We start from the raw sequence: 19633 nt of genomic DNA, 5'->3' as shown, positions 1-19633 counted from the left end.
TAGGTCTATTAGTTCCAATGGATGTTATTCGTGTCCCAAGTCATCTAGAATTCCGTTTGGGTGGCTATGCTGAAATCCTCACTGCCTGATCACTCGCATTCGCTTTCGGGATATAGTAGACTTCGAGTTGACATATGAGGTCTAGCAACGATGACATGAGGCTCCTTTCAATATCGTGTTTCAAATTTATTAGACTTAATTACCTACCGATCTAGAGGGGTACAGACAGCCACCGGTCTTGGATCACTCAGAATCTGTTGAGCACCCGGCAACCGGGTCAATCCTAATCAGCTCGTACGCCGTAATCGTTCAGCTTTGCAACAGGGTCCGGCCAAGATGCGATCAACAAATTTGACAGCTAGTACCTGGGCTTTGCTCGATTTTAGTATTTCCGTGTTTGCCACGCCGGTCGATGGCACTTCGGAATCTTGTTCCGTTGTTGAGCCGCTGGCAACTCGGGTTGTTTCCAAGCAAACCTGCCAAGCCTATCCACTTAGTCGGCAACTATCATTATCACCTGAAGTCTGCCTCTCACTATTTTTAAGCTGAGGTCCCGAGGATAGTTCTCTGACGTTGAGATCAGCTCGAAGTGGAACCACATACGTAACAGGCACATTCCTTGCTCATACTAGGTATACATATGTATGTACACACAGCATATGAACGATTTTAGAAACCTGGACTGCTGGGAATAAAAAATAGTCGAGCGGTCGAGATAGGATATTCCTATCTGATGCATCTCATATGCAGACTCATTTCGGAGACGAGATTCTCAGGTACAGACGAAGGGATCGAGAACACTCTAGTTCTAGAATCTAGATTGGAACAATAATTGCCCATCGGTGCCGGTTTTCCAGATATGCTGTATGTAGCGGTCGACTCGGATCCTAGGGAAGGAAAAGGCGTTATCATATGCTTTTCTCTCCCTTCACAGTGTCAATAGTGACGAATCAGCTTCGTTCTTACTGGTTAAAGCCATATATTAGTTGCATGTGATCACCCGGACACATTTAGACCACAGAACTTGGGCTGATTTACACGTGCTTGTACCTTTTGTGCCATCGGTAAAGTAGAAATCTTACATCCGTAGGTGATCTTATGCTTTTCCGGTCTCATTTTACAAGATATCCCATCGAATTTACGTACATAGTACGCCTCAATCCTTTGCATCTCCAATTCGTTGTGTTGCAATGGTAATGATCAATCTGCGTATACGGGACTTACATGTCTGCATGTCTTATCATAGCAGAATGCATCTATTGATAGGTCTACAGATTTGAAGTGTTAGTTACCTACCTACCTTCATGCTATGCACTCAGTCAACTGCACTCAGTCAACATGTCATTATGTAGGTTTCAACATGTGACCATCTTAAGAGATCCAACTTTCGATACGTGGACCTATTCCACCTTGATTCGGTAACCTTGGAAGTGGTTCGTGTCGTCAGTCGCAGCCCTGGAGGGCGATAATTCGTAACTTGGTAACTTGAGCCCTGGAACTTGTCTGCTTGTAAGGCTTTCACAAGCCGACGACCAACTGGTATCGGTGCCATCTTGCCTGTACGGTACGGGTGATACTGTACAGTATTTCATGCTAATGTTTGGGGAAGCTTTCTTGTGGAGTTCTCTTAGACAGATTCGACCAATGGAAGCCGGTGCCAAGCTCACATTGGCCATTTAGAATGCGAGATCCCCTGGGTTCCACCTAGACCCTGCCGCCTGCCGCGTGCTTTGCCTCTCCCCTGCGGGACACGGTAGCAGCGACCGACGAGCGCCTGACCTTTCGAAATATACCACTAAGAAACCATGAATTTGCACTTGTAGCGTCGTTGATAGGAGGTTTTTCAGCAGCCTAGACCCCCCTCTCCTTCCCGAGGCCCTCTTTCTCAATGCGCACCTGCAACTGCAACCCAATGCGCAAAACTGTGCTCTTTCAATGATCCGCCATTCCCACGGGCGTCAGCGACTTTGTAACCTTTTCGCCCTTCCCCCCCATTCTATCCAACATTCAATATCTTCTCGGGACCTGCGATCCACACACGAAGCACCTGCATATCGAGAAAGTGGCCCCCAGGACCCCATAATGATTATTCGAGCAGTCGACGGTTGACGTTTCTCAAATCGCTACCTTCGAATCCGAATCCTTCCATCATCATCTTTCACACCGAAATCTGATCAGACCCTGACTTCACTCTTTCTCACTGTACCTATTACTTACCACCAACTATCGAGATATTCATTTACATCTTTTCATTTTCGTATTCGCCGTTACCTGATATACGCATCCTATTTCATTCGTCGTGTGTATTTATCTTGTTTTAATTAGTACCTATTTTTATCTATTTCCCTATCTCACATGAATAATCGGGTAATTCGATCTCGCGAGTCAACAATTTCCTGACGTTGACCCAACACATCACATCTTACCGACAGCGATCATTTCATCTGTACAGTACCGATTTTCGACGTCTATGCGCACCCGGCATACATGACACCATACTTGATATCAAATTTGTCGCAAATGCGCAAATGACCACTATCCGTTTAATTTCCTTTGCGGTCCATCGCTAGTTATCTTCAGCGTAGTCTCCGGCGGAAGCGCATCCCGCGAACGAGACACTATGGAACGGCAGAATCACATGTCTTTCCCCCCGCCGACTCACGATCAGAAGCACAGTCTCCTTCACCCAGATTCCCGACACATATCACCGCCTTCCGATCCAACGGCCGGCATATTCGATCGATTCGACCGGTCGTTTAAACTTCCTCTGTATCCTCCGCCGTCTTATGCGCAAGCTCACGACCCCGGGGGTTTAAGGTTTCCCGATCCACCAAAGGCCGAGCTCGCACCTCTCAAATTATTGAATGCGCCGAGTTACGACGACACGAAACCCAACAACAACCATCTCCCTTCTTTATCTACCTTAACAGCTTCGTCTAATCCTTTATACACCCCGCCTAACCCACCAGAACCAGCGTACTCTCCCCCGGAAGCGTCGCCGCTCAGCCACTGGCCGAGTCTTAATCCTCTCACCGCATATTACAATCCGAGTCATGCCCAAGACGCCGAGTCGCCTATGCGCATGGACGTAGATGCGAGTAGTAGCAGCGGCGTGAGTGCTCCGTCGCCAGATCGCTTTCAGGATGGGAGGGCCAGCAGCGTGAGTCTGGACGATCCAGACGTGCGAATGGCTGCCGAGGCCTTGGGCGATCTAAGAGCAGGTTAGTTATGCCAGCCGTTTTATTATGTTACGATTCTATGATTTGAACTGTCTATCTATATATCTATTTCTCTACCTACCTATCTATCTATCTATCTATCCATCCGCCTCTCTATCAGTATAGTCAGTCGCTGTACTAACATCAGGTCTCAATTAGACTTCATCTCCTCTCCATCGAACAAACACGCTGCCACCCCTGGTTCGCCAAACTCACAGGCGAATGGCTCCCATTCAGAACCGCTAATCTCACTACTAACTACATCTCACCCCCTACTGGCTACGACGATCGAAGGAGCCACCTCCGCATATGTCAGCTCTAAGAACTACTCCCCGAGATTCAAATCGAGCGCCGAATACGTAGAGGGGTATGTCATCCCTATCGCAAACACGGTGGGATCGGTCGGCCGCGTGACTGGTGTGGAAGGTGGTGTTCGATGGTTCTTGGGTGGTGGAAGAAGACACAAGTCTCAAAATTCCGATATCGAATCTGCTGACATGGGTTCGAACAAGCGTCGGAGGGTTGACGGAACCGGTACTTTCAAGGAAACCACACCAGAACCTGCATCTGGCGCGCAGACTCCGAGAGCGTTTTTCGAGAATTCATATGATCGCCGGCTCTCGGTTGCAAGCACGGTAGATACCCTACCCGCTTACGACGAGCTTCGATCTCCGCCGTATGCCGAACAATTCGTACCACCAGAGACACGTTCGAACAACGCGCCGTGGCAATCCCGTCTCATCATGTCGACATCTGGCCTGAGCATTGCTATGAGCGAGGAAAGTCTACGTAGTCTCAAGTATTGCTTAAGCTGGCTTCGATGGGCTAACGTTCGCATCGGTAATGTCATCAACGCCTTGAAAGCGACTATGGAGAAGTATGAAAGGTCCGAAGCTGGACAAACCGAGGGTGATCATTCAATGGGTGGTACATCCTCTGGTGAACAGACTGATAGGAATCAGCTCGCGGCCAAGATTGCGGAATTGAGAATGGACGTACTCAAGACGCTTCAGGATGTTATCAACACGGTCAGCAGGTATGCAGGTGGCTCTTTGCCAGAGAACGCAAGGGAGCTCGTTCGACGTCATTTGACGAGCTTGCCTCAAAGATTCAGAGTAGCAAACATGGTCGGCGAAGGCCAACGAGACGGGCACCGCGCAGAGGCTAACGGAGAGGAAAGTCCAGAAGCGCAGGAAAAGGAAACCCGCGAGAGTGCTCAACGAGTGTTGGTCCTTGCTAAGGAGGGTCTCGACATGATGTCTCAAGTATCTGGGGTTCTCGACGGCACCATCGTCAGCGCGGAAGAGTGGTGTGATCGATTGGGGAGAAGAAAGCGAGAGCAGCGAGAAAGTCTGCTTGGGGAACCGCACGTCTCCCAAGCACCTTTAGATGAAGTGAAGATCGGGTGAACGGGTGAATGGTTGAATGGCTCAACAGCATGCAGGTAAAAGGTATGAAAAATCAAAGGCGTTTTACGGGGAAGACAAAAAAGAAAATGATGCACATAAAATCGCAGGATAAAAAAAAGGTTACGAGGGATACCGAGGGACGAAACGAAGAGCCAAGGTCTGGAAGGTCTAGGTTCGGCTGATTAGCGAAGGATGTTGAACTTGGCGATCTTGGATCTTGGACGGGACGATTTACCACCAGCTCACGTATGCTGACGACCTTGGTCTCACTTGACCGACGACATACTTTTATTTCCTTACCATCACGAATCTTGCTAGATACAGCTTATACCCATATGGCGGATATTCGAGCGCTTTGCCGGGCGTCGTGATGCTGCTCTTGCTGTCTCTTCTGCAAAGTTCACTTCTTTCGATTAGTCATGCTACTGTCATGTTAGTCTGTTAGTCTTGCTACTTTTGCTATCTAGTAGTCTTGCTACTTTTGCTAGTCTTGCTAGTCTTGCAACTCTTACCTCTTACTACTCTTGCTGTTACCATTAGGACGATCGGGTTGGCGACATGGGCGAGGCGACATTTTCAACATGGTCTAGGTATTCGGGATTTCAAAGAGTTTCGGTCTGTACTTTCCTCTCAGGTAAACGGTTGGGAGTTGTGTCAAAATTTACCATCTACCTCTCGCACATATATCATTTGCATCGCCGCAAGACTGAATAGATCCCAATTCCGCCGTGGCAATTTCTGGGTGTTTGAGTATGATGTGAATAGCCTGGGGTGAATGGCTTTGGAGTGCTTGTCATGTTTGTTGGTGTTGCTATGTTATAGATGCCTAGGTACCTACCTACCTAGTAGGTACTTTCCACTCAATAATGTTCATGATCTCTGTATTCGCTGGGGGAGGTTGGCTGTTTCCAAACGATATCATTGCTGCAGTGGCTAAAATGATTCTCACATTTCATATCATGTTCCAATGTGGGGGCACTCGAACTACCATCGTCCAAACCTTTATTCATAGCAAGGAATCACACAATAAGGAGGTTCTTGACAAAGCCATTATTTCTTTGTCCCAACAATGGGCCGGAGAGCAAAGACAATTGTCACGAGGCCAGTTGATATAAAAGTTTGGTTTGCCAGTTTTCTTTAAGCATTCTTCTCCATTCTCACGCCAACCACTTTGAGTGCGATCATCATCTCGGAGATATTTCTTTCGGATCTGTCTTCGGGTATTCGTTTTGGTAATTGGGCAGCTCGGCGACAAAGTTCCTAGGTAGACGCTACCTAGTAGGTAAGTAAATTCGACCATTGATAGACTCAATAACGTCGTACAGATTATTTCGTCGCCAAGTTGCGAAAGGTAGGTAAGATGCAGTTTCTCACCAGGAAACCCGTGTGTCTATGCCATGAAGGCACGCGACGAAGCGGTGCCGTGTTGAAGCTGTTGCAGCAAGGTTTTAAGCCGACTCGTTCTGGAAAATGTCCCGCATGCACGGTCGGGCATCATCGAGAGGGAAAGGTATTGGATAAACTCCCCGCGAGCATAGAGTCCCTCGCAGGAACAGGTAAGCCAATCGAGTCCGCTAGAGGATATGGAGACGATAACGCATCTGGTCGTTTGTCGATTATCCAGATCATTTCGGAATACGCTTGCGGTCTTACTATCGAGGAGGAGATTGATATCGCTAATCGAGTGTATGCGCAGCTGAAGATGGAGAATCATCCGTTGACGTACGCGGGTTGGGAACTGTTCGTCGAGGTATTCTCGGATAGTGTGTTCACGCAGATCCGGAGTGTTATTCACGCCCAGCTTAGCTTCTTCTGGGATAACAAGGTAAGTGGTGCGGAACTATTCTTTTGAGTAGATGGGAGTAGATGGGAGTAGATGGAAGTAGATGGAAGTAGATGGAAAGTAGATGGTAAGTAGAGATGGAGGTAAAGGTGAAGGTCAGGCGGAGGTGAAGGTCATACCCATTCATACATTCATAGCGAGATCGGTTTGTTTTGGAGTTGGCGGATTCGGAATGATTGTTTTTTTCTTCTATCATACCCAGCATTTTTATTGTTTTAACAACATTGTTAACTCACTCAGCTACATATCATATTTCTAATACCAGCACTTTCCCTTCTGATAGTCTAATAACATTTCTTATGATGTCAAAACTTCCCTAGAAATAGGGGTAGCTTCCAGTTGATAAGGTTGGCTTAGTCTTTGAGTAAGTTTGAGCTAATGACTGCGTGACCTTGAACTTTATTGTTATCCATATATGTACCTGAGTATGCCCCGCTAGGTAGGTACCTAGATTAACAACCGTCTTCCAGTATCTAATATTTCCTTGTCTATACCTACGCTTGTTGTTATGGTCCTCATTGGCCTCATTGTCCTCGTTGTCCAGTAACTCCCACGCTGATGATATCGAAGCTAGGCCTTCTTAGCTGGCCGTAGCATAAAAGTCTCGACCCGTCCATTTTCACCCATCGGTAATGTCGAATGTATTTCGAATCCGTACTTCTGGTATAAAGGGGCACCAGCCGGGCTGGCAGCTAGGAATGCCTCGACTCTAGCCTCATCAGCTTTGGTGACACCATACTCCACAAGCCGAGTCCCTACACCTTTGCCCTGGGCTTCCTTTCGAACACCTAGCATATCCAGATACCAGTGCGGTCGGTCTTGCAAGATATCCTTGTGCTTTTGATCAATCGCACCGAAGAACTTCTCAAGAAGGGGGACGTCGGCACCTTCAGGCCAGCTAGGTATTGGTGGTGCTGGAGGGGTTGTGGATGTGAGCCACACGCGCCATTTCCCAAAGGCAAGAATCCTCTCAGGGTCTGCAGAAGCTGAGTCGGTGACAACTAGGTAGTGAGTGCTAGGGTCTCGTAGGTCAGCGCCTATTCCCTCAGCCCACCATTGCCTCACAGGTTCCGAGCCTGGGAAGAAGGCTCTTAGAGTGAGGGGATGATCGCGAAATGCGTCAAAGTAGGTATCTATGATAGATGGGATGTCAGATTCAGTCGCTTTGCGGATTTGGATAGACATGTTGATTTGTCGTAAGTGTGATATGAGAATTTGTAGCTGATGTGGTAAGATGAGATGAGTTGGAAATATGTAATTGGTCTTTGTCAACCTTGAAGATGAGCTGAGTTCTTGATTTCAGTCTCAATCTCAATTTCAATCAAGTAGCCCTATTTATTCTTGTTGTCCTGTCCCATAAGAGCTAGGTTTCAATTAATTATTACTAATTGATACATTCATAAAACGTCCTCGATCAGATTTCGTTAGACAAAATGAGTCTATTCGGAGTCGAGAAGATGTGATTTGAGACAATGCTAGATGTGGTCCGACCTGTGTGACTCACTTACCGGCTCCGATTCCCACTCGCTAAAGAATCCTTCCGCGGGCCCCGGGGACTCTTGGGATCGAGCACGTTCAGTAACCACTGGACACCTACCTAATGCTGCATTCGATGATGTTATGAATAGCATTGAAAAGGGATGTCATACAGAGTCTCAGATTTGTCAATTATGGATATCTACATGGTACTATTCCTAGATTCGGGTCACATAGAAAGGCTACTGTGGATACTGAAGGTCTTGGATGCTTCAAGACTGCTAAAATCCCACAATCCCACCTGCAATGAGGGGTTTACATAATTCCCCTTGACCCCGCAAAGAGAACAGCTGCCGAGAATCCCACATACCAAGCAAGTAGGACTATCGTCGATCACCTAGTCTAGACAGGACGCAGGTTTTGATTTACGTAGGAGGGGTCGAATACGGAAGTATCCGAGACTAAATTATTTACGAGGTGCATGCGAAGGTGAGGTCGTTTTGGTTGAAACTTAGAGGGGCAGTTTCGATTGATATAATTTACCTAATAAAACAACTGGTCGGGTTTGGATGTGGGAGCAAATGGGAACGAAAGGAAAAAGAAGGCACCGACAGACTTAATAGTACCTAGATAGTTGAACTTAAATTTCCTAGGTTCCAAGGTTCCTTTAAGGTTTTATCCCTTATCCAATATCTGTAGCTCACTTCCAAGGTTCAATGTTACCTCTATTCTTTTTCACCACCACCTGGCAATGAACAACATTCCTTCACCTAGCGTTAGTCTGCAGAACCGGGGAAGCGTTTCCCCAGATCAACGCCAAGTTGAGAATATCCAGACGAAGGCTAACCCGCCTAGTCTAGACCCCATACCCCAGAATACACATGCGCGGAGGAGTGCACTACCCCAGGTAGACATATGCCGAAAGCCTATACCCGGATTCCTGGTAGTGGATAGATAATTGCACGACTCCCGATTGGAAGAGGTTGCTGAAATAAGCTAGTCCCCGAGCTGGTGAAAGGAGATGGAGTATCTAGGCACCGACTAGACTGTCTGGGAGAATGCGATTGTTTCTAGTTCAGCCTTAGGTCATATTGATATTACCGAAGACCCGGGGTAGTGAGATGCGGAAACGAAAACGAGCCATCGATTAGGGCGGTTCAAATAGGCGTCAGGTTTCTGGTAGAATCTTGAGAGCCTACTAGGTAGGTATCTATTCATTTACCAAATCTCATTTTCACCTATGGTCTATGACATATGACATATGACGAGCGACGATGGCTGGGTCTTGGTTCTCCTTGGGTGTGAACTTTTCGGCACTTATCAGGAGTGTCGATTCAGCACCGCCGTTCCTTGTAGAACGAACATGGAACGGTAGCCAGTATGGATGCAAATGTTACCCGGGTGACGAATGCTGGCCGAGCAAAGACAACTGGGCTGCATTGAACTCAACAGTGGACGGCAACTTACTCATGAATATTCCACCCGGTGCATCTTGCCATAATGTATGTTGGTATTTGATATTTGAGTCGAGTTCTGCCCGTGATGATTTAGCCGTGAGAAGATCAATGCTGATTCAAGCTTCCCCAGACATTTGAAGGTCCCCTTGGTCAAATCTCAACTTACAATGCTTCTGCTTGTGAAAATGCGTTGGCTATGTGGTCTAACGAGCAATGGACGTGAGTACCCCAGTAATGATGTGTCGAGGCAGCAGGCAACAGACAGGCACGCAGATAGATAGGTGGGCAGATAAACATACTGACACCGTGCCAGTGTCGAGAAACCCGCTGCAGCATTATGGACATATTTCACAAACAACACTTGCCAGCCAACAAGGAATCCTACCGAATCTTGCACACTGGGTTATTATGGTATCTATGTGATTCAGGCCCAGTCTGGGGATCATATCAAGGCGGCTGTGGATTTCGCGAGGGAAAATAGTTTGCGCCTCATCATTCGAAATACCGGCCATGACTTTATTGGACGCAGCACGGGATGGGGCTCGTTGGTGGTCAACACACACAATTTGCAAGATGTCAAGTTCACTAGAAGATACCGAGGGCCTGGTGATTATGACGGAGGTGCCGTAACGATAGGTGCCGGAGTCCAAGCTCGAGCACTACTGACTAAAGCTCACGCTCAAAAGCCGCCTGTGACGGTCATAACTGGAGAATGTCCGGTGAGTGCCTACCTGAGTACCTGAATGCTTAAGTTCCCAAGTACCTGCGCACTGGGTAGCTTGGTGGCTTGGTGGATGGGTAGCTGGCGCGTACGGCATATGGGATCGAAGCTAACATGTTTAGACCGTCGGAGTGGCTGGCGGACTTGTTCTAGGTGGCGGCCATGGACCCCTGACGCCATTGTACGGACTGGTTGCTGATAGCGCCCTATCATTTGACGTGGTTACCGCAGATGGTAAATACAGGACAGCAAATTCTGAGGAAAATCCCGACCTATTCTGGGCGTTGAAGGGAGGAGGACCATCCTCGTTTGGTGTCGTAATCTCCGTAACGCTCAAAACGTATGCAGCGCAAAAATCGGCCGGAGTCATTGTCAATATCAACTCGACACATACTAATGACACCGAAGTCTTCTGGGATGGCGTCAAGTCGTTCCATAAATATTCGAACGAGTTTGTCGCGGCTGGTATTTATGCCTATTTCGAACTTATGGCACTACGCCTACATATACAGCCTTTCGTAGGTGTCGGGAAGACTTCTGCAGAAATGGAGGCTATTCTAAAGCCCATGTTCGACGAGTTCAAGGCGAAGAATATACCGTACGACACAACTAGTAAGGAATTCGATTCGTTGTTTGAGCTGTATATCGACATGTTTGAAGACGAAACCGCAGGCACGTCTGCACTCACAGGTGGCTGGCTGTTTACTCATGATGATGTCGAAGAGAATAACGATGGGATAATCGATGCCTTTAAGACAGTAGTATCTCCGCGAGAAGACTTGAAAAATCAGGGGTTCATTATCGGCCATCTTTGGGATGCTGGTCTGAATATGCCCATCCCGAATAGTGCGACTAATCCCAAGATGAGAAGGTCTACTGACTTTGCCATCGTTGCACTCCCGGTCCCCGTAGGCGCAAGTTGGGCTCAGAAGGAGGATCTTCAAGATGTTCTTACTAATATCCAGGACGGCGCGATGAAGAAGGCAGGTCCAAATGGGTGTGCTTATGTGAGCGAGGTAAGTTAGCTATTGATTGATGTGACTCGACGAACGCAATCCAGATTCCAAAAATGATGCTAATCACTCATCTAGGGAAACCCGTATCAACCGAATTGGCAAGAACATTTCTGGGGCTCGCAATATCCCCAGTTGTTGGAACTCCGTAAGAAGTGGGATCCTCATGGAATTTTCTATGCTGTCTCGACGCCGGGAACTGAAGATTGGGAGGTCATCGAATATGGAACAAGGCTATGTCGAAAATATGAAAGTTGATCCCGACGGGTTGGTGTAGGTGAACGGAAGAGTGGCGGAAGAGTGGCGGAAGTAATGCAACTGTCCAATATCCTACCTGGAATCATCGATCCATGATATTGGCATGGATAGAATTATGTCAAGAATAGATGCACAGAGTAGGTAGATAGATGTTCATGGGAAGTTGAAGTCGTTTGGTAACTTTCCAAGGTTATTAGTTGAAATGAAATGAAATGGTTCAGCTATGTACCTACCCGTGTCTGAGATATTCTTAAATCGAGACTATCAATGTTACTAAAAAGTATAATTCGTCTACGAATTACACGTGACGTCAGCGCCTGATCTCTATCGTATCTTATCGCATAGCTTGTACTAGGGCAGATCCTTACTTAAAGCAAGTTTCCCTCCATTTCGAGCTACATAAGCAATCACCCCGCCATAGATCCGAAACGACCACCTACATACCTAGATACCATCCTACGCTAACAAGGTCTTCATTGAATTGTCACGCGGGGGTAGAAAGTAGAGGACGAACTACCTTAAGTCAATCGACCTGTTGCGAACGTACCGTACCTGTGAACCACAACCGTGAACCACGAGCATCTCTTCTATTCTCAGGACAGAGAGATGATGCGCCTGCCGAGCTGAACGAATTCCCTAACGTCGCGTCGAGACCACGGCTGACCTCCGCGATATATTATCTATTATATAGGATAGGGTGGAAGTCTCTCAACCTTGCATCAATACCATGACGGACCTCGAAGCATCGACGCCCAGCTTGGGTCTGGCGAACGACATTCGGAACGAGGTCAAGAAGCCCAAGAAGAAAAAGGTTCTTCTCATGGGCAAGAGCGGTTCCGGGAAGTCGAGTATGAGAAGTATAATATTTAGTAACTATATCGCGCGGGATACTCGACGTCTGTGAGTCTTATATCTTGTCCTGACACCCGACACTTACAAATCAATGGCGGTGTGACGGAGAGCTGATTGTGCCGTACCGACGACAGTGGTGCGACAATCGACATCGACCTTTCACATGTCAAGTTCTTAGGGAATCTGACATTAAACCTATGGGACTGCGGCGGTCAAGAGGCTTTTATGGAAAACTACCTATCGCAGCAGCGCGTTCACGTCTTTTCGAATGTCGGAGTTCTCATCTATGTCTTCGATATCGAGTCTCGAGATGTGGATCGTGACATGGCCACCTACGTCTCTATCATCTCCGCCCTGACCCAGTTTTCGCCCACCGCGAAGGTCTACGTGCTAATTCACAAGATGGACCTGATTACCCCGCTCGCCCGAGAAGCCGTATTCGTCGATCGCGTAAAACTGGTTAGGCAGAAGACGTCGGAATACATTCAAGGCATCGGATACTCCGGTGAATTGGAGCTCATACCGTTTGCGACCTCGATATGGGATCAATCATTATACAAGGCGTGGGCAAGCATCATTCACGACCTAGTACCCAATCTATCCGTCATCGAGTCGCAACTCGGGTCTCTGGGAGTATTGATCGAAGCGGAAGAGTTGCTCTTGTTTGAGAGAACTAGTTTCCTCGTCGTGTCGAATTGGACATCGCAAGAGGGTCAGAATAATCCGACGGGCGATCGACAAGAGCGCATCTCCAACATCCTTAAGCATTTCAAGCAGAGCATCAGTCGATTCACTGGTACACCCCGTAACGCAGAGCAATTCACCTTGATGGTAAGTGATTGTCTTGTATCATGTTGGGTTGGGTTGGGTTGTTGCGTCGCGTTGTGTCGAGTCTTGTGTCAAAGATGCACAAGTACACTGTGATGTTTATGGTCCTGGAGGGATTGCAATCGCCAAGAGCCACTACTATGCCACTACTTTACCACTACCTATGCCCCTCTACCATACCCCTCTACCATACCCCTCTACCTCTACCCACGGCGCTCGCTCGCAGGTTCAAATACGGTTACCTAGGCACTAATAAATTTACAGGAGCATAAGGCGGGGTCAAGATTCTCCATGTTTGCCTGCAAATTTACCACCAACACCTACCTCATGGTTATCCTTCCACCTGGCGAGGCTAGATTCAATTCCGCCAAATTGAATTGTCAGATTGCGAGGGAGAGCTTCAAATTCCTAGACGGACCTGTTATCCCGGGACCTGGCCAAAGTTACAATTCCTAGTTCGACAATGGCGATTGGCAAGTTGAGGAAAAAGTAAGATGTTACGATTGAATTTGACACGACTCGAATACGATGAATATGTATTCGCATTAGATGGAACGACTCCGAGGTACTTCGAATCATGATGATAACGATCCTGATATCGGTCACACTAGTACCGCCCTACACCCAAAAGTGAGGAAAAAGAAGTGAGGAGAAGAGCGAGAGAGGAGCGAGAGAGGAGCTAATTTGATAGCCTCTGTCTGAAGATGTCTGGGCGGAGGGCAGAGGGCGGACGGAATTACAAGTTTATAAGGCGATAACGGTAGGAGCTTGGTGTCTGGTTTGACGGGTCAAAATGGCTGGACCTTGTATTTGAGGCTAGGACCTCAGAGGCTTACACACTAGTTTATGGATCTCGCGAAGTCATGACCGGATTTGGGACATGATCTCCCATACAGCATTACTATTATTCAGAAACACTACGGACGACTTATTTCGCGGAGAGAATGATGACGGTCGAATATCGACGAGTCCAACACGTTCGTATGCCGTGCAGCTTTATTGGCCTTATCAATGAGCGCCGGGAGTGACGGTTCATCGGCGCGGCGTCATGGTCCCTGAAGATCGGCTTACCTCCCGAATTAGGAAGGTTGGTAGGGACGAGCTGCTAGCCAATGATAAGTGTTTGTTACGCTGTATGCTGCACGACTTTGATGAAAGGGGGTTATCGATACCCATGGATGTAGTTAGATTTCGACGAATACCTGCCGAGCATATGAATGGCACGATGATTCTACTCAAGATGGCTCGTCTTGGCTTCCCATCGTTGGACCTATAGCACCCAAGTTATATCGCCCATGCTTGCTAATATCGTGAAGCCGATCGTGTAGTTTCGAGTAAAGCTGCACAGGCGCATGCACCTACTTGTCGTCTATCCCAGCTACGGACGATCGCCGCCCCGTCGAGATCTCAGCGTGGCTACGATACTACCGACGACTTATTCAATTCGGCAGGTCAGATTCAGCTTCGCACCATGTAACACGGTCTTGAGATATGAGCGATTCCACCCCGGGGTAAGACTTCTTGTACCTACATAGTAGTTACTGACCTACATATCGGAGTGTTCCTATCGGCGTCAGATCTGGCGGGAACCTGCCTTGATTCAGGTGTCAATTGGCCCGAACTCCGTTACTTGTTCGGGAAGTTGGCGCCTGCGAGGTAAGATGTATAACATGGGATTGTAGTCGAACGCGGGAGAGATCGACGAGTGCCTATGCTTCGATCACAAGCCTAGAGGACTGACTCGCGCGTGGCATAACCTGCAGGTGGGTATATAGTGTTACCAACCTGCCCTACTCATTCATCTGGTAACACCCTCTTCTTCGTGAACTACCTAGCACCAGAGTCGATAGTACACTTAGGCAAAAATCTTCATCATGAGGTTCTCGTACACTATCGGTGGTCTCCTGTCCGCGAACGCAGTTCTCGCTGCCCCGGTTCCGGACCCGGTTGCTATGCCCATGCCCATGCCGACTCCCGTAAGACCCAATCTTCTAAACCCCAGACCACGTTTCTATATCCGTCCCGTCGCATAATCCTTCATACGCCCATACAACCTCAAACTAACCCACCACCAGCCCGGCATCCCAACAAGCTCCTCCGCCAAGACCCAGCTCGCAGCCCTTACCGTAGCCACAGCCGTCGACGACGGCACCTACAAGCGCGACCTATTCCCAACATGGGACACGATCGAAGGAACCTGCAACACGCGGGAGTACGTGCTAAAGCGTGACGGCACCAACGTCGTCGTCGGGACCAACTGCTACCCCACGAGCGGAACCTGGACGAGCCCCTACGACGGAGGGAAGTGGACTGCTCCGTCTGATGTTGATATCGACCACATGGTTCCGTTGAAGAATGCCTGGATTGTACGTTTCTATCCCCCTGACATACCTACCTACCTCCTCACCCCCCTAAACATACCTCACCCCACTAACACCCCCCAGTCCGGCGCAAGCGCATGGACAACAGCCAAGCGCGAACAATTCGCCAACGACGTCACCCGACCACAGCTCTGGGCCGTCACCGACAACGTCAACCAATCCAAGGGCGACAAGTCCCCAGACTCGTGGAAGCCGCCTCTATCGAGCTTCTACTGCACCTACGCCAGGTCCTGGGTCGCCGTCAAGAGCTACTGGAAGCTGACCATTACGTCTGCCGAGAAGACTGCGCTGACTTCTATGTTGGGGACTTGTTAGGCTGGTTGAGAAGAGTGTGCGCGACTGATTCTGCGTAATGGGGTGTCTCGGGGTTGGCTTGCGATGCTACAGGTCTACGATTCTACACGAATGAATATTAGGGTCCTAGTACCTACCTAGGCAGTTAACTTAATCACCAATGCAATCAAACCACAATTCAGGAATCGTCTCTTCAGATTCGCAATAGGCGACTGTCTATGCCTCTGCATCTAATGTCATAGCTACCTAGGCAAATCTAGGAACTGCAGTTCTATCATGCGATAAACGCCTAGCATATCAGAAACGACACTCCCGTACTCATTTGTTTCTCTTCACCATAGCAGTGCCACCCTTCTTAAACTCTGCCATGTCTCCCAGCACTAGCGATTTGTCCGTATGGTCCTTGTTGGGGAACGTCGTAGCCAACACCCATCCGCCGGCGCTCAGCGCAGGCGAGGATCGAGAGATAAAGTCGTACACGTCGTTGACCGTGTGCGATGTGTTAAATCGAGCCGGCAATCGTGTACCGTCGGGCATCTGGATGCGGATCATGATCGTAGGTTGAGACTCGTCTACCGATGTGCTAGGGCGCGTTGACGAGGAGGACGCCGCAGCCGTGCCAGGAGTTGACGAGGTTGACAGAGTGGACAACGTCGTGGTCGTGGTCGCAGCACCAGCAGACTCGCCCGGCACGGGGCTTCCAAGACGGCGACCCTCACCGCCGAATGGCTTGTAAACCTTGGGAAGAACTCGGTACTCCTCATCGTGCTGTTGCAACTTGACATCGAGGGGCTCGTCGTATCGAACGTTCATCAATTGGATGGGTGCACGACCTTCTTGGATCATACGCAAAGCTTCGGTATTCTGGGGGTCGTCGAATCGACGCAAGTCTCCATCGTCGATGCTGAATCCGTCGCGCCATAGATGTAGCGTTCGCTCTTGAACCTCTCCACCTTGGGGGCGTGCGAGACTGCTGGGAGCAGGATGTCCGGAGGGGTCGGGAATGGTGCGACTGGGAGTGCCTTCGCCACCTAGAGTCTGACCGGAACCGCGGAAAAAACTCGAGCTGGAGGGGCCAACGGCGGTTGTGGCATCGGGACGTTGGGAGTTGCTTCGCCATTCAATGTTAGTTCACTAATAAATAGAATAACGAAATCAAGAGATGAAGAATCATACCTCTTGGCCTTCGCAAGGAGGTCGTTGAGAATTCGTCTGGGATCAGAACTGCGCTGGCTCGGGTCTTGAACGGCTAATCCACTCTTCTCACCTCCAGCGTATGTGTCTCTGTGAATATCCTCATCGTCTTCATCGTCGTCGTCATCGTCATGATCGTGACCGCCTCCGAGAGAACTTAAGGTGGCGAGTCCCTTCTTCTTGGGTGGTCGCTTGGACGAGCTAGAGGTGGTGGGAATTGCTTGCGGGGCGGGTCGACCATCGAGGGTGCGCGGGCCTGTATAACTCGAGGAGCTGGTAGCACCGAGATTCTCGAGAGGAGCAGCTGTACCATCTTCTTCGTCGGCAAAGAAGGCTTGGGTAGCAGCAGCGAGGTCCCAGTTGCAGGCAGATAGGTACTGCGTAGCCTAAGACGCATTAGCCAAGATGGGCTGGATTGGGATAGAACTATTAAATGGATGGTAGGGTGCGGTAGTCTTGGTAGTAAAAGTAGCCAAGGTAGCAGAAATGGAGGTAGCAGAAATGGAGGTAGCAGAAATAGAGGTAGTAGAATTGAAAGTAGCAGAATTGAAGGTAGTAGAATTGAAGTGCAGAATGGAAAATAGCAAGCATATATCATACATACCTGTTCCGCCGACGCTCCGGTCATGCCTATGAGCTCGCTGGTGAGAGCATCGTGATCGACGCTGCTCGCCATGTTGGAATAGATGTCGGTGTTGGTAATCGGTCAAGGTTGTGGATGGTGGACAAATAGTGTTGAATGAAGTTTGTGAAAACGGTCAACGTTTAATTGTCTAGGTACCGTCTAACCATAAGTACAACTGGAAAGAGGGAAGTTCCAAGTTGTCAGGTAACGTCTAGTGTTAACAAAGTTAAGGTTATGATGTGACGTTTGTAAGTCTAGATGGAAATAGAAGGAAGGCTCTGCTCTTAGGCAGCTTCAGCGACGACGTCAAGCTCCCCACAGTAGCCTAATCACAGCACTGGAGCGCAATCGATTACCTACTAGGTACTAGGTATGCGAGCAACCGCGGGGAGATTAAAGGGCAGTGAGGGGTCCTTCCACTGGAATCCCATTAGCTTAGGCCATAGGTACGTAAATAGGTACCTAGATATGTACCAAGTAGCCTGGTAACCCCTCTAGCCCCTCTAAAAGAAACTTTGGAAATGACGAGCAGCTGCCCAGTGCCCTGCGCCCACCGTGCACTCACATTTAAATTGACCTGACCAAGTGCAAGCAAGTGGGATGGGATTTATAGTGACATCACTAACTTGATTTAGGAGAATCAGAGTTAGCTGATTACCTGAATAGGTTTAGAGACGCTGTCCTCCCTCATCAAATGATTTATTCATTCTCCACCCATCTACCAGGTACCGATCTTAAACCCGACATCTTTCAATGTTGAGCCTTCTCCAACCATCTCAACTTTGAGCACCTGGCCTCGGATATAGGTGTCGATCGGCTGCTGTTGTTACGATTCTGAGTCACGACCCGACATGAAATCTAGCAGCTAGAATAGACAATATCCAAAAATACCTTCCTATCCATCCTCCTAGATATCCTCAACACTCTAGTCTCTCGCCATGTCATCCGAAGAAACGCACCCGCTCGCCGAGTCTGGTGTCACGATGCACTCGGACAGCGAACAATACTCAGCCGGCGAAGATATATCAACCTCGCCACCTTCGACGTCCTCGCCGCCTATAGTCCTCTACCGGCCCCCAACCGTCTGGTCTATGCTCCGAGGTGCGGCCATTAACCTGTTGTTACCATTCATCAACGGTATGATGTTAGGGTTTGGAGAGCTGTTTGCGCACGAAGCCGCATTCAGGTTGGGGTGGGGAGGAACAAGAGTAAGCAACGCCAACACCAACTCCACTACACATCAAGGCGTGGATATACCTAGGTAAGTACCTAGTAGGTATGGATGGTAGAGCTAACGAGTAAAACTGCACAGGTCTTCCCTCTATCCCGACAACGAGTGCACCCCATCGGCCCAGGTATCGAGATCCGCGAGCGACCAAGACCGCGACCAGACCTACGAGATCTTGCGAGCTTGGAGTAGTTACTATTCGAATAACTAGCTACAATTTGTACATTTACGGTAGGGCCAAAATGAAGAGGTATCTCATAGACATGCATACGCTATATGTATCTCCGACACGCGGAAATACAATATCTACCAAACTAGACGGCGGGATGGATGGATGGTGAGGAAAACTAAAGGCAAAAGGAGACGGATGTTGGGTATTGTTTGTGTATAAAGTTTCTTTCGACCAGAGACCTAGATCTACACGAGGCCGTGGATGTGGAATGATGAATAATTAAATGTAAATTCGTCTCAGATTCAAGGGTCTTGATATTTGGGGCATTTGGGCATTAGGTACATGCATATGCGCATCTTGCATGTCCATCCAGGGTACTGTCTTGCCTTAGGAATCCGTGAATGTCTGCTACCTCAAGTAATAGTAGCCTTGAGGTACTTATCACTATTGTCGAATCTCTAGATGTCTGCTTGGTACTGGGTGCACTTGGTATACTCTGGTTGCAGTTCCTGAATTCAATGTTCTACCTACTAGGTACCTACTCGTTATTGGCAAGCAAGAATGGAAGGTGGGAAACTTAGATGGAAGTTAGTGACGAGCCGGAGATCCCCCGTTCTTGAATCTGCACCTACCAGACCAGCCAGACCTACCAATAATTACCCCA

General features: G+C 48.6%; 8 protein-coding genes across 8 annotated transcripts; 6 read left to right on the top strand and 2 right to left on the bottom strand.

Annotated features, from left to right (window-relative positions):
• The first annotated feature begins 1896 nt into the window (after positions 1-1896).
• GGS22DRAFT_34937 (transcription factor Opi1-domain-containing protein) lies at positions 1897-5015 on the top strand. The gene is made up of 2 exons (XM_047966874.1): positions 1897-3221; positions 3378-5015. The coding sequence occupies exons 1-2, from the start codon at positions 2621-2623 to the stop codon at positions 4625-4627; spliced, it is 1851 nt and encodes a 616-aa protein (XP_047816880.1). The 5' UTR covers positions 1897-2620; the 3' UTR covers positions 4628-5015.
• A 583-nt stretch (positions 5016-5598) lies between these two features.
• GGS22DRAFT_195330 (uncharacterized protein) lies at positions 5599-6479 on the top strand (the record flags this gene model as incomplete). The annotated part of the gene is made up of 1 exon (XM_047965650.1): positions 5599-6479. The coding sequence occupies exon 1, from the start codon at positions 5988-5990 to the stop codon at positions 6477-6479; it is 492 nt and encodes a 163-aa protein (XP_047816879.1). The 5' UTR covers positions 5599-5987.
• A 373-nt stretch (positions 6480-6852) lies between these two features.
• GGS22DRAFT_167754 (acyl-CoA N-acyltransferase) lies at positions 6853-7930 on the bottom strand. Its single transcript, XM_047962028.1, has one exon. It carries the CDS (start codon positions 7653-7655, stop codon positions 7041-7043), a length of 615 nt encoding a protein of 204 aa, XP_047816878.1. The 5' UTR covers positions 7656-7930; the 3' UTR covers positions 6853-7040.
• A 664-nt stretch (positions 7931-8594) lies between these two features.
• Positions 8595-11617, top strand: GGS22DRAFT_167749 (FAD-binding domain-containing protein). Its single transcript, XM_047962027.1, has 5 exons — positions 8595-9448; positions 9534-9622; positions 9717-10122; positions 10247-11140; positions 11216-11617. Exons 1-5 carry the CDS (start codon positions 9221-9223, stop codon positions 11393-11395), a joined length of 1797 nt encoding a protein of 598 aa, XP_047816877.1. The 5' UTR covers positions 8595-9220; the 3' UTR covers positions 11396-11617.
• A 374-nt stretch (positions 11618-11991) lies between these two features.
• Positions 11992-13827, top strand: GGS22DRAFT_34864 (Gtr1/RagA G protein conserved region-domain-containing protein). Its single transcript, XM_047966871.1, has 3 exons — positions 11992-12295; positions 12382-13078; positions 13340-13827. The coding sequence occupies exons 1-3, from the start codon at positions 12123-12125 to the stop codon at positions 13529-13531; spliced, it is 1062 nt and encodes a 353-aa protein (XP_047816876.1). The 5' UTR covers positions 11992-12122; the 3' UTR covers positions 13532-13827.
• A 1008-nt stretch (positions 13828-14835) lies between these two features.
• Positions 14836-15920, top strand: GGS22DRAFT_34901 (uncharacterized protein). Its single transcript, XM_047966873.1, has 3 exons — positions 14836-15051; positions 15151-15441; positions 15520-15920. The coding sequence occupies exons 1-3, from the start codon at positions 14950-14952 to the stop codon at positions 15769-15771; spliced, it is 645 nt and encodes a 214-aa protein (XP_047816875.1). The 5' UTR covers positions 14836-14949; the 3' UTR covers positions 15772-15920.
• GGS22DRAFT_34870 (SEP-domain-containing protein) lies at positions 15920-17948 on the bottom strand. The gene is made up of 3 exons (XM_047966872.1): positions 17549-17948; positions 16927-17330; positions 15920-16861 (listed from the first exon to the last, which is right to left on the bottom strand). Exons 1-3 carry the CDS (start codon positions 17618-17620, stop codon positions 16069-16071), a joined length of 1269 nt encoding a protein of 422 aa, XP_047816874.1. The 5' UTR covers positions 17621-17948; the 3' UTR covers positions 15920-16068.
• A 357-nt stretch (positions 17949-18305) lies between these two features.
• On the top strand, positions 18306-19521 carry GGS22DRAFT_167740 (TOM13-domain-containing protein). The gene is made up of 2 exons (XM_047962026.1): positions 18306-18777; positions 18882-19521. Exons 1-2 carry the CDS (start codon positions 18508-18510, stop codon positions 18987-18989), a joined length of 378 nt encoding a protein of 125 aa, XP_047816873.1. The 5' UTR covers positions 18306-18507; the 3' UTR covers positions 18990-19521.
• The last annotated feature ends 112 nt before the right edge of the window (positions 19522-19633 follow it).

This window comes from Annulohypoxylon maeteangense (assembly GCF_022496945.1).
Source record: "Annulohypoxylon maeteangense strain CBS 123835 unplaced genomic scaffold GGS22scaffold_13, whole genome shotgun sequence".
NCBI lineage: Eukaryota > Fungi > Ascomycota > Sordariomycetes > Xylariales > Hypoxylaceae > Annulohypoxylon > Annulohypoxylon maeteangense.
Note: the sequence above shows the minus strand (reverse complement) of the source record. Positions and strands in the feature narration are given on the sequence as shown.

What these genes read in the sequence shown, in the direction of transcription:
- GGS22DRAFT_34937 (XM_047966874.1), top strand. Translation starts at nt 2,621, where the DNA reads ATGGAACGGCAGAATCACATGTCTTTCCCCCCGCCGACTCACGATCAG. An exon ending in CTTGGGCGATCTAAGAGCAG is followed by an intron (nt 3,222 to 3,377) that starts GTTAGTTATGCC and finishes GGTCTCAATTAG; the next exon opens with ACTTCATCTCCTCTCCATCG.
- GGS22DRAFT_34864 (XM_047966871.1), top strand. Translation starts at nt 12,123, where the DNA reads ATGACGGACCTCGAAGCATCGACGCCCAGCTTGGGTCTGGCGAACGAC. An exon ending in GCGCGGGATACTCGACGTCT is followed by an intron (nt 12,296 to 12,381) that starts GTGAGTCTTATA and finishes TACCGACGACAG; the next exon opens with TGGTGCGACAATCGACATCG. An exon ending in CAGAGCAATTCACCTTGATG is followed by an intron (nt 13,079 to 13,339) that starts GTAAGTGATTGT and finishes ATAAATTTACAG; the next exon opens with GAGCATAAGGCGGGGTCAAG.
- GGS22DRAFT_167754 (XM_047962028.1), bottom strand. Translation starts at nt 7,655, where the DNA reads ATGTCTATCCAAATCCGCAAAGCGACTGAATCTGACATCCCATCTATC.
- GGS22DRAFT_34901 (XM_047966873.1), top strand. Translation starts at nt 14,950, where the DNA reads ATGAGGTTCTCGTACACTATCGGTGGTCTCCTGTCCGCGAACGCAGTT. An exon ending in CCATGCCCATGCCGACTCCC is followed by an intron (nt 15,052 to 15,150) that starts GTAAGACCCAAT and finishes ACCCACCACCAG; the next exon opens with CCCGGCATCCCAACAAGCTC. An exon ending in CGTTGAAGAATGCCTGGATT is followed by an intron (nt 15,442 to 15,519) that starts GTACGTTTCTAT and finishes AACACCCCCCAG; the next exon opens with TCCGGCGCAAGCGCATGGAC.
- GGS22DRAFT_34870 (XM_047966872.1), bottom strand. Translation starts at nt 17,620, where the DNA reads ATGGCGAGCAGCGTCGATCACGATGCTCTCACCAGCGAGCTCATAGGC. An exon ending in CCGGAGCGTCGGCGGAACAG is followed by an intron (nt 17,331 to 17,548) that starts GTATGTATGATA and finishes AATGCGTCTTAG; the next exon opens with GCTACGCAGTACCTATCTGC. An exon ending in CTCCTTGCGAAGGCCAAGAG is followed by an intron (nt 16,862 to 16,926) that starts GTATGATTCTTC and finishes TGAATGGCGAAG; the next exon opens with CAACTCCCAACGTCCCGATG.
- GGS22DRAFT_167749 (XM_047962027.1), top strand. Translation starts at nt 9,221, where the DNA reads ATGGCTGGGTCTTGGTTCTCCTTGGGTGTGAACTTTTCGGCACTTATC. An exon ending in CCGGTGCATCTTGCCATAAT is followed by an intron (nt 9,449 to 9,533) that starts GTATGTTGGTAT and finishes AAGCTTCCCCAG; the next exon opens with ACATTTGAAGGTCCCCTTGG. An exon ending in TCATAACTGGAGAATGTCCG is followed by an intron (nt 10,123 to 10,246) that starts GTGAGTGCCTAC and finishes TAACATGTTTAG; the next exon opens with ACCGTCGGAGTGGCTGGCGG.
- GGS22DRAFT_167740 (XM_047962026.1), top strand. Translation starts at nt 18,508, where the DNA reads ATGTCATCCGAAGAAACGCACCCGCTCGCCGAGTCTGGTGTCACGATG. An exon ending in TGGGGTGGGGAGGAACAAGA is followed by an intron (nt 18,778 to 18,881) that starts GTAAGCAACGCC and finishes AAAACTGCACAG; the next exon opens with GTCTTCCCTCTATCCCGACA.